This window comes from Canis lupus, chromosome 30 (assembly GCF_003254725.2).
Source record: "Canis lupus dingo isolate Sandy chromosome 30, ASM325472v2, whole genome shotgun sequence".
Taxonomy (NCBI): domain Eukaryota; kingdom Metazoa; phylum Chordata; class Mammalia; order Carnivora; family Canidae; genus Canis; species Canis lupus.
The window spans coordinates 17,593,482-17,606,237 of record NC_064272.1 but is presented as its reverse complement, the minus strand read 5'-3'; the positions used below and the strand labels follow the sequence as shown (position 1 = coordinate 17,606,237).

General features: G+C 37.4%; 1 protein-coding gene across 5 annotated transcripts in view; it reads right to left on the bottom strand.

The window, feature by feature from the left end:
• The window catches only part of SCG3 (secretogranin III), a 97,865-nt gene that overhangs the window by 10,091 nt on the left and 75,018 nt on the right, over positions 1-12,756 (bottom strand). For 3 of the 5 annotated variants that reach the window (XM_025472789.3, XM_025472790.3, XM_049104227.1), the window contains exons 7-10: positions 11,983-12,160; positions 9,129-9,245; positions 6,757-6,840; positions 4,962-5,093 (exon numbers count right to left, since the gene is read on the bottom strand). In XM_025472789.3, the coding sequence (XP_025328574.1) occupies positions 4,962-5,093; positions 6,757-6,840; positions 9,129-9,245; positions 11,983-12,160 (511 nt within the window). The remainder of the gene's footprint in view (positions 1-4,961; positions 5,094-6,756; positions 6,841-9,128; positions 9,246-11,982; positions 12,161-12,756) is intronic. The other 2 variants (XM_049104228.1, XM_035708795.2) reach the window with 1 other exon arrangement.

The window sequence follows — 12,756 nt, the reverse complement described above, 5'->3', positions numbered from 1 at the left end:
GATAATGGTATCACAGATGCCAACATGGGCCTCACAGACATTCAATTCAAGAATTCCTGTACAATGATGGCATTTTACTAGCCCCAAAGAAAAGCTCAGATGAGTACTGGATAGGAGTCAAGGGAAAAGGGTTCATGGCCTGGCTCTGCCACTCTTTGGCTAGATCTTGGGTGAGTCACTTCATCTTCTGAGTCTTGGTTTATTTATTTACAATTTAGGAGTAAATTCAAAAAAGAAGATTTATGGTTTCTATGGAAAGAAATTCTCCTTTGCTATCCTTGAAAAACCTATGTTGATGGTAGGTCTCCTGTGCCTGCCCTTAGCTCCTGGCACACTTGCTGACTCACAGGGGAGACTGGACTTACTATTTTTGGACATTCTTAGCAGAATGCCTTGGGCTTGAATACAGGCACAGATTTTCTCCTCTTACGTTGCTTTAAAAATAACAGCATCCACAAGTGTTAGCCAATTTATTAATTAAAGAGGCTACCTTCTCTTTTCTGGTTTCTGTAAGGAAGATAGGGGAATGGTAGGCTATTTCGGTGAAAGATGTCTTAAAGATCAGTTTTTTCACCTATTTCCATTATCTGGCCACAAACTTGACAAAGGACACCTTTGGAATGAGTTTATGGATATGATAATGCTTATCTTATCCCTTGGATGGTTTAAAAAAAAAAAAAGGTTTTTTTTTTCAGTGACTCATAGAGCAGGAGTGAATGAGTAAACATCAAATTGGCAAATAGAGCTGCACTGAGATAATGGAATAAAGTTTTCAAGTACATTTCTTTAGTCTCCAGAGAGCAATTTACTTGAAAACTTAGGCAATTTTATAAATACTGTTGAAATTAGAATAAATTTGACTTCATTGGCATATCCCTGAATATAGGAATAACTACTGAATCATTCAAATGATTGTACCAATGAGAAATCAGTATTTTAAAAGATTATTCTTAATGTGAATACCTGTAGAATCAAAGAGTTTAAATAGTCTAACTCAATTATATTCAAAAGTGGATATACCACTTTTCATCGTTGGTAATTATATTTTTTTACATTAAACCTAAAAAGAGAGCCATGGAAACATGCTCTGTAAGTTGAAGGGTGATATAAATTTAAGGTATTATTGTTATTCCTATTCCCATTATTATTCCTATTCTTCACAGGATCCAGCATATGCTTGGCATGGTTAATAAATATTTGCTGAGGTTTGATGGGGCCATCGCCCCACATCACCAGACCAAAACAAATTTTTTATAGATACTCATGACAGTGTGCTCTGCTTATAATTACTTTTTTAAGTGGTTTTAGCTGGACTATTACCTCATTCCTTGCTCTGCCCTGTAATGTCTTCCAACTTTCTCTCTGTTCTACATACTCCTAACTCATCAATCAGGAAGATATGTGCACATGTATGTAGCTTGTGTTATACTTGCCTACATATGGGTTAAGAACCATTCTCAAATTATTTCAAAGCTTGCTTGGGTCCTCAGAGGTAAGAATTAATTCTTATGTTACTTGTATAGGTCTACTTCCTGAGCACAGTGCCAGGCATGCTATCAGGATAGATGTTTATTTATAATTGAATACATGTCTCAGGAAACCCAGTAAGCCCTGTTTTTACCCAAATGGATTCTTTTATTTTTCTGTCCAGAGACAATATGTGTTGTCTCAGTGGGTTTTATAATAGAGAAACAAAACAGCCTCTGAAAAAGTACAGCAAAGCAATTGTCAATATAAAAGTATATGTCATAATATGCCCTTTTGGGGATTACATACTTTTCAAGAAATGTTGGCCCTTGGCTTAAGCTGAGGCTGATATTCTCTAAATTGTACTAAAATCAGTTTTCGTTATCTCAGAGTAATAGGAATCAGGGGTATGATGAATAAATTAAATCTCCAAATAATGGAAAGGAACTAATTTTAGCTCCAAATCCCTATCCTCTAATGTTTCATGAGAGCCATTACAAACAAAAACGCTAAATGGACAGAGTTTTACTCTCTTTTCTCCCTATTAGTATCTGATGGAATTCCTAATGGGAAAAGAAATCTGACCTCATTAGTCTCTAAACACTCACATCCTAAATAGGAATAGTAGACTACCAAGAACCAACTTCTTTATGTTTCTTTTTTTATACAGTGTTTTCCTAAAATAAGCAAAGATACCTGTCAGCATCCATTCCCATGGATATTGGCATAGTGGTCATAGAAGGTGTTGCTTCTGCAAGTCAAGGGTCTCAGATATGGCTTACTGTCTTTGGGAAATGCAGTCATTACACATGGGTTGCTCCCAGAGGAGATGACCCAGGTATGCTGGTTTCCTGTGGGGGTGAAGAGCAGTGCTCTGTCCTGCCCAATTCCTGGCTTTCTATCTCAGGTCACAGGACTCTTTTCCTGGTTAGCTATCTTTTAAAAGTTTACCACTCATCTTCTACCTCACATCCATCAGTGTTGATGAGGATGTGGGGAAATTGGAACCCTTGCACACTCTCGGGAGGAATGTAAAAAGGTGGAGCTACCTATAGAAAACAGGACGATGGCTCCTCAGAAAATTAAAAGAATTAACATATGATCTAGCAATTCCACTTTTGGGGATATTCCCCCCAAATCGAGTGTAGGGTCCCGAGGGGATATTTGTACACTTGTATTGACAGCAGCATCATTTACAATAGCCAAAAGGTGGAAGCAACCTAAGCATCCAGAGACAAACGGACAGATAAACAAAATGTATATACATGCAATGGAATATTATGCAGCCCTAAAAAGGAAATTCTGACACATGCTACAACATCGATGAACCTTGAGAACAATAAGTGAAGTAAGCTGGTCACATACGATATGATTCCACTTATATGAGGCTCCTGGAATAGGCAAATTCACAGAGACAGAATATAGAATGGTGGTTGCCAGGGGCTGAAGAGGAAGAAGAATGGAGAGTTTTGTTTAATGAATATAGGGTTTCAGTTTTGCAGGATAAGAAGAGTTCTGGAAATGGACAGTAGCAATGGTAACACAATAATATGAATGTACTTAATGCCACGGAGCTGTACACTTAAAATGGTTAATATGATCATTTTTATATGTATTTTACTATAATTTTTTTTACTATAATTTTTTTTAAAAAGACATTCAAAAAAGTTTACCACTCATCCAGAGTAGACCCAGGGAAGTATCAAGGCAGTGTGACTCACTGGTCTACAGAGTCTGCAAACATGACATTTATATTACCCATTCCTCCCTTCTTATGGCCCTTGATAAACATTACTAATTAATCATCCCAAGTTCCTTCCTCCCAAGCCCAGATGCAATATCATAACCTTTCTCAACACAGGCTACTATGCCAAATTATTAGAGCTGATCCATCAGCTGCGTCGATGTAGGAGAAAATTGTGATGGTCTATGAAATCTGTGCTAGAGAAAAAAAATACAATGATATAAAGCTTCATAAAATAGGAAAAATCGACATGAACTTGATATATTAAGAAAAAAAATGATATTTCCTATCTCAAAAAAGTCCCAATAACTGAACTAGAGGCAGTACTTTTGGCCCACATTACTACTCATTTGAACCCATATAACCCAGGTTCAGGTTTCTATATTTTCTACAAAAAGGAACTAGAACTCTGTGAAGCAGGACCTATTATCAAGTATGAATATGAATATGCACTTGTTTCTATCTGTATGAGCAGGTGAGACTAGGAACCTGTAAGTAGGCCAAGTAGCCCCTTCAAAATGAAGAGCAATACCATGAACATGAGCAGCTTTTGTGGTCTTATGTCATCCAGAAAGGAATACGGAGCCCCTCAGTTCATTAACACTCATGATTGCACATAATAAATAATGAAAAGAGAGCCCAATGGCACATCTTCAGATGATAGATTAACTGGATGTCACACTTCCCCTGGCCTTGAGAGAGCCAAAACTGGGGACCCACTCCTCCAGTTTCTATGGAATAAAATCTCTAGATGACCCTACTAATGAGACACTGATAAGATATAAGTAATGTTCCAATTATACCACAGAGGTCAGTATATCATAACGTCAGAAAAATTAGTTAAGTTTAAGCCATCTGTTCACAACTTCTGGTAAAGACATTGAGTTTCAGCAGAAGAGTATCTATCTGAGGGGTAGATACACCTTCCAGGATATAACGAGCAGACTTCATAATAAAAGGGTTTTGAACCATTGGACTGTGCAACCAGATTCCACATCCTGACCTGAAACCGAAGGGTTAGTGATTTAGAACTTGCATCCTCAGAGGGTCTTCTTTCTTTCTTTCTCCCCACATCCCCTAACACCTCTCCCAATAGGGTCTTTTTCTTTAAGGCTGTAATAAAATCTCTAAAATCCTAGGAAGAAGTAAATTTTATACCACATAGACTTCTAAGGCAGAGTAGAAATTGGACCACAGGCATGTGTAAAAGGATAAAAACTTAAGTTTTGTAATTATTGGGCTAGTGCTTTTGTGCTTAAGATATTCAGGTTATTTAAGGAAATGTGATTTATTTGATTTGTGATTCTTAATCAGGTCCTTAAGAGCGCTTGTCTCATTTCAATCACTATAAATAAATGATCGAGGAAATTTGCTCTGTTAAATCCACAAATTTTGGTGACTTTGTTCAATAAGTAGTATATGGCTATTTGGGGAATGTTAATTATGTTTAAAGAAATACTGCTTAATAAATTATAAATTAGACATTAAACAATGTACGAATGGTCATAAGTATTCTTCTCCAAGCATAAAAATCCACTGGACAGTAAAGACCATCAGAAGATGAAACCAATTTGCCATTCCAGGAGACTCAAGACTGTTAAAGAAGATTGTTATTCAAATAAAGATATCATGTGCTGAATCTTTTCTATACAGATGGTGCCAATTTCTCAGATTTGGTGGGGCTTGCATTTTTGATCAACTTATGTGTGGTGCCAATTTCATTGCCGCCTTAGAGCTGTTGATTCCATACCTTTTGGCTCATCTGTCTTTCCTCTTGGGTTATCATCTTTTGTGGAATCTTTCAAGGTTCCATATTCCTTTTCCATCTTAGCTGCTTCTTCTTTGGTACTATCTGTTTCTTCATGACTCTTTTCTGACGGTGCTGTAATCAGATTGTGCACCCTGTGGTTATAACCCTATTTCCTATTAATTAATTCATAATGTAGAAATAAGCTTTATTGAAAAGGTACAGTTTAAGGTCAGATAATTTTTCAGGCTGAAAGGGATCTAGTGATTATCTAGGCAACTTCCTCCAATTTTGCAGAGGAAGAAACTGAGGCCACAATGGGGAGAGATGTGAACGGAGTTGGCAAAAGAGCTGGGCCATAGCCTTAACTTGCCAGATTGTGGTTTAGTGTTCTTTCCCTTCTGCTACCATGTTGTTGGAGCACAGACTATTTTCTTTACTATAATCAGTGTAGGCAGTCAAGTAGGATATCTCAGGTCCCAAAGTAAGGTTGAATCTCCATTACAAAGTAAGAGAACTCTGTAGTTGTTCAATTTCTCCATGATGTTGTCTTTTTGAAGAACACTCTATAATTCGGAGTAGCATCTAAGAATTTGGGGCTATGGCAAGACTTCTTTCCTTCTGCCTCTTTCTTCATACTCCCTTATCCATGGTCGCCCTACTGCAAAGAAGAGAACTGGACCCTTGCTGTCAAGATGGGATTATCTTTGTTCACTTGTGTACTTAAATATAACTAATTTCCATATCAATTATACTTCAAAAAAAAAAGGTGAGAAAACAAGAATTGAAAAAAACTGCATTTCTCCTAACAATCTTATGTTGAATTAAAAACATCATAAACCTTAAAGTAGCTAACTGCTTGAAAGCAACTATAATGTATCCCTGTTTAAGTAAAATAGGAAACGTCAAGCAGCCTAACAAATAGCTTCGCTTTTTCAATAAAAGGGTTATTACTATAGAAAAAAGAGGAAAGAAGAAAGAAGTCAGTTGTTTCCTCTTTATGCAAACATCCATTCCTAGTGCTGTGGTCTCTCTATTTTTTGATGTGCAATTTTTTTTCATAGTTGCAGTACAATTTTGTTCCTTGCTTTTGCCATTAACATCATTACAGAAAGATGTTTCCAGGTTATTAAAAACTACTTGGAAACATCATTTTAAGGTGCTGCATAATGTTCCATAAAATATATGTACATAACCTTTGTGATAGGAACACAAGATTAAGCATATGAACGTGTGATTTTTGTCTTTTTGTTCCTCCCTCCCCACTCAAAGCAAGCTCCTTTGCACAGCTTGGTTCCGTAGGGTGATGGGCAGAGATGCACAAGTGAAGAAACCAAGAGAAGGGGGTAAATCACATTACCCAGGGGCACAGACTGTCTCAGAGGAGAGAGAAGACTTGGAAGGGGAGAGCCAGGAGAGGGGCAGCACAGAGTGGATGCATGATCAGGGATAGTGCACTGGAGAAATGGTGATCTTAGAAGAGGAAAAAAAAATGGCTAAAGGAGATTTGCAGGAAGAATGACTCAGTTTTGTGATACAGTCTCCTCCCTTCCCTGTCAGCGACCTCCTAAGAATCTTCAGGAAGACCTGCATTTCTCTTCAATGCTCCTTGGGATCAGATTTCTATGCTGAGTCTAACGCAAAATAGCCAAGGTTATAGCTACTTGGTCCTCTGGTTGGATTTCAGATTTTAAAACTTTTGAAATCTAGAATTGTTGATCAATGTTTGTTGAACTTATTTACCACACAAAGATCAATTATGCTCAAAGGTAGAAAAAAATAGTTAAATAAATCATACCTGGGAAAAGTTTGCTTTTATTGTCAGTAACATTTTTTTCTAGCTTGTTCTTAGTCTGAAGAGCAATAGTTTCATCCAAGTTTTCTGGAGGGAGGAGGGGAAGAAATATGAAATATAATTTTATTTCCTGAAAGATGATACCAAACTTCTACTAAAACTGTTTAAACCTCATCAGAAATATCACAAAGCATTAACACTGCAATTAAGATACTTTGACATGGATATTATTTCTAGGAATGCACTATTTGGGATCCTTAATTCAGCCTCCTACTCAGTTAATTGCGGAAGTTCCTTCTACATCTCTGTGGCCGCTGCTAGAACACATCCGGGGTTGAACTTTTAATGGGAACCTGTGGTTTGGACTTCCTCAACACCTTCTGGTAACTACACCTCGATTTTCCTTTGAAGAACCCAGATCATTTCCATTCTCAGCACATTTGACTCAGGAGGGGCCTAATAACCCAAGCCTGGCTCCTCAGGGGCTCCACCACGCTGGGCTGAGTGGTTGGTTCAAAGGCGAGCTCCTGACACAAGCCAGGACAATGAGATTCAATGCTGGGACCACTGGGGGAAAGAGGATCTTTTCTTGCCAGGATTGCTGTACTGTGAGGATGGAGATTGCCAGCCATCTTTTTCCCATAACAGAACAGCTTGTCTGGAATGAATCAACACATGGAAAATCAGTGCCGGGAGATGGGGAGGGACAGATTCTTCACACTACTGGTGGACTTTACAAACCCAATGTCAGACTACCCCCTCCACACACACACAACTCTCCACCCCTAGACTCCTCAGTTACATGAGGCAATGAATGCCTTTTCCACTACCATGCTGCATAGCACAGTTATAAACAGTAGTGGAAATACCTACCTCACACCTAAGCCCTGGTGGCATTTCTAATCTATTTCCATTGGATGAATTACTTCAGTGTGGAATTTTGGAGTCATAGGGTATTGGTATGAAACAATGACTGATCTGAAACAACTGCTTTGATCTACTGTTGAGCAAAGCCGGGCACAAAACATTACATATGATGTGAGCTCATTTTTTGTTAAGCAAGATAAAACAAGGAAAGAAACAACAAAGGTATATACATATGTGTGTGTGTGCGTGCACAAACACACAAATATCTAGAAGGATGTACACCAGAACATTACCTGGGTACCAGTATTATGAGTGATTTTTTTTTTTACTTTTTTTAAACATCATTTTGCATTGACTGATTTTTTAAAAATATGCTCTTTTGTAATCAGAAACAAAACAGTTAAACAATTCTCATGTGGAAAAAAATGGAGTTCATAGAGAGTCTTCTGGATTATTCTGTCCTATGAGATTTTCTCTTCTAATTCTCCCTCCTCTGTCAGAGATCAGAGTAAGGGGCCGTGAGGTCATCTTGCCCAAAGGACATCAGGGAGAAATGGTATTTGTTGATTAAACCAAGCAGGAAAACCTAAGGCTTTTTTTTTTTTTTTTTTTAAACAACCTGTATGCACAGAGAATGTCCAAGCTTATCTACAAAATCCAAGGAATCAAAGGTCAGCAAACTTTTTTGGTAAAAGGCCAGATAGTAAATATTTTTTGGCTTTGTGAGTCGTATGGTCTCAGTTGCAACTACTCAACTCTGCATTGTAGCACAGAGCAGTCATAGACAACATTGAACAAATGAGTGTGGCTATATGCCAATAAAATTTTAGTTACAGACCCTGAAATGTGAATTTTATATAGCTTTCTTGTGTCATAGAATACTATTCTTCTTTGTTTTTTTTCAAACACTTAAAAATGTAAAAGCAATTCTTAGCTTGGTTATACAAAAATAGGTAATGGGCCAGATTTGGTCCATGGGCAGTAAGTAGTTAACCAGCCCCATCATAGATCACAAAGTCCTTTATCTTACAGATGCAGAAATTGAGGTCAAGAAAGGTGAGTGCCCTCCCCCATGGGACAGAGCTGGTCTCTGCAGAGCTGGACCAGGAGGCATCACTTCTGCTGCTCAGTCCACTGCTCTTTCCTTCCCACCACACACAGACCTCACTAGTTAAAATCAACTATTTTAGTCTTCGCCATTCAAACACAATTGAGAAAAAGAATCAAATTTTAATAAAGCTATTTCCATGAAGATATCTAGAAAATGTTAATAAGGCAAAGTGTAATAAATGTGGCATGTTTGTACTCAAGCTATATCTATAAAGAGTTGAAAACTTCTGGTTAATTTTATCTGTATGCATTATCAAGTTGGTCAATTCTGGTTACTCAGATGATTCGGGCTATTTTGGCATAAATGATCACATTTGTGAGGGAATTATTGCCAAATCTCTAATTCACTTTGGACAATGAAAATTCTTACAGTAAAACAAAACAAGTAGGACTCTCACCAAGGTAGGAAACGCCTTCTTCTGGAGATATTGTACCATATTTTACCATCATCTTCACAAAGTCAATCAATGTTTTCATGATAGTAATCAGTGTTTCTTTCTCTTTTGCTTCTTTTTCTATATAAAAGGACAAAATACTTAAAAATATATTTTATTTATTCATGAGAGGCAGAGAGAGAGAGAGGCAGAGACATAGGCAGAAGGAGCAGCAGGCTCCATGTGGGGATCCTGATGTGGGACTTGATCCCAGGACCCTGAGATCACGACCTGAGCCAAAGGCAGATGCTCAACCACTGAGCTACTCAGCCGGTTCCCTGCTTTTTTAAAGATTAAGATAAAAGAATTAAAAACAAAAAAACAAAAAACTAGTGGAGTATAGCTTCCTCTTTCAGTGTCAGTTTATGAAGTATGGCATTTATTGTAATATTTCTCCTTACATTTATAGCTGAAACCACATATATTTAATTTATAAAAAGTCTAAGATTTGATTGGGAATACAGGATAATGTACAGGTGTACTGAACTTTTCCAGAAATGGGCAATTATAACTTCTCCAAAAAGATTTACTTTAATCTAAAATACTTTATTAATAGGGTAGAAAACCTGAGGTAATATGAACTCAGAAAGAAGATTCATGACCCAACAGGTTTTTCTTTACTCAGGCTATATGTTTTTGAGGGCAAGAATGACCCCATTAATCAAACTTAATATTTGAAAATAAAAACATATATGTATTTTTATTTTTTAAAACTTAAGGTTGATTTTTAAACAGTAAATATTGCTTTCTAAACTTTATTTTATTTGAAAGAATATATGCATATAGCAAAAATATTCCGACAGTAAAGAAGTAAATAATAATGGAAATAACATCCCCCCCCCCCCCACACACACACCTAGTCCCTGTAGGTAACCACTATTAAGTTTCTTAGGAACTCTTAGGATTTGACATACTGTTCTGTATCTTGATGGAAGAGGATGGCTGATTATTCCATAGTCATTCCATACACACACACACACACACACACACACACACACACACACACCATCCAGAGACACATATATATAGAACCCACATATATATAGAATATATATAGATGTTCTAAAATGTTTAAAAAATCTATTTCCATTTTTGAAGAAAGGTACTAGACAGCAGCCTATTTTCCCTATTCTTTTAGCTGCCATGAAGGATTTCTCTTAAAAACTCCTAGCCTCCACATCCCCCCACTGCCCCCTCTCACCACCGATAATCTTTTCATCCTTCCCACAGATGAGGTTAGTAGACAATGACCATTAGTCTACATCTCTTGACTTATAGGGATTTGGAATATTTCTTTTTGCTCCCCAGGAACAGTGAAAGGCAGTGTCCTGAGATAAATGCCTGCTCTGTAGAATCAAACTATCCTTGGTATTGGCTGTTTCAAAAACTAGACTGAAGATTGGGAGTGAACAAGCCCATTGTTGGATCTCACACGAAGCTGCATCTTAACAATCCTTATAACCCAGACTTCATTAGTATCAGAAATATTTTGGTTTTCTACCTGTTTTATGTTAGTTCAGACCTTGGGTGAGAAAGATGGGTTTTGTTAAAGACTTTAGTGTAAGTATTTAAATTAAAATTCTATAAAAATAAAGGAAATAAAGAACGGGGTCAAGGAAACTGCAAGATAAAAACAAATAAAAAGCATTCCATACAGTGGAATCTTTAAAATATCATGAAAGTCCCAAAGTTGGGAGAGAAGAAAGGTGAGAGAGGAGATGGGGAAGAGATCCTAGAAAAGCGCTGGAAAATAACTTCTGCCATCACAGTATTTGTTCAAGGTCACATCTGTATAGTATTTGGTGTCATGCTGATGCTCTTCACTGACAAGAAGTGACTCACCAAGATGAGAAAGGTTCTGAGCTGGACATTTGCCATCCAATGGGGCAAGATGGCTGAGAATGGACCCTCAAGATGTATAAGCCCTGCAGACACCAGCAGAGGGGCTGGTGCCATCTGGCCAATATCTGGAATTAAAGGACAATGGATGTTCTCCAGAAATGAAAGCTCACTTTACGGTCACTTCTTGGGGACATATTTATCACAAATGTTCAATCTGGGGCTGAGTCTTTAAAAAGGGAGAAGAAAAGCCATAAAGAAGAGTATCTATCTGGACAATAGTAACAACAGAAAATTTGCCCATTATTAACTTCCTTGAAGATTTATCAAAATTAAACATGAATCGACATTTTCAGCTAACTTATTTTGGTGTATATTTAAGAGAAAAAGCACATTAAGGGCTTTATTTTTAAAAAACAAACCATTTCCCAAGTGTGTTAGTTTATTTTAACTCATCTCAAGACTGAAGCTGAAAATGTCTAAAAAGTAAAAATCTGAATTATTTTTAAAAAGGATAAATTATGTTATACACACTGCTCCCACTAAGAGGAAAATGAACACAGCCTTAAAAAAAAAAAAAGATTTACAATAAGATTTGAGGCTTGAAAAAAAAAAAGATTTGAGGCTGAGCAGGTCAGGCAGGGACACGGATTTCTCTCCTTATCTGCACAGCACTCACTTCAACGTCACAAACACCATGCATACCTGGTAACTATTTGTTGAACAAATAAATGAAGCCTCTGGTAGCAAGAAAATTAAATTATCCAAAAATTCCACCTTTTCTGATTATCCTATCCTAAATACTTTCATGACTAGTATACTTCTTTGAAAAAATTGGACATGAACTCTTTTCCCCCGAGGCCACTGACAATATATGTCATCCAAAATTGTATTTAGAAACTGAAAACAGGAAGAAAAAGAACCCACCCACACATTTCCTGGAATTGATGTTTCTATTCCACATGGTCACAGTGTTTACCTGAATCAATACTTTTCAGTAGTGCATAGAAGTTTGGGAAATATTGGAGTTCCTCAAAGTTATCTTCATTGTAGATTTTAGTTCTCCTTTCCAAGCCATTTGTCAAGGTTAAGGTATTAGAGACTGTTTCATCATTTTGTCCATTAGTAAAACCATCTTGAATTGCTGCCATTGGAGTCTCCATTGGGGGGGAAAAATCAATAAAAAATAAAATTTTGTTAGAACGAATCACACTCCAGCTCAGTTCTTTCCTCTGTGGTGCCCTTGAATGTGAAGTACAAGAACATGTCCTCCTTTGCAAGCTCCTGGAGGATCAAACCCATTTCCAGGCATGGGCATCTAGCCACATGGAAAGGTCATTGGGGCTAAGAGACATATGTTTCACCTGAGGACCCTGGCTCCTACTCCTGGAGAATAGACAGGGAATTTCTAGGTTCCTACTTGGCCAAGTTCCCCTCTGTCAGTTCTCATGAGTGTCTCCTCATAAGAGTGCCTTTTACCAAGGCAAGCTTTGAAGTCACAGACTCTATGACAGGATACAGGAAAGCCTGTCAAAATATCTAACACCAGCAGAGCAGTCATACCTTGGGGACTTTGCAGTAAAATTTTAAGGGCTATCTGGAAGGGTACACAGGACTCTTTCTGCCAGACCTGCTCCATTTCTAGTGTTAGGTAATGATCCATTGTCCCTTCAGTGGACTAGACAGAAATTTAAAAGCCTTTCTTGTCTCTTCCTCTTCATTTCCTTCATCTAATCCATCAGTAGCCTTGTTT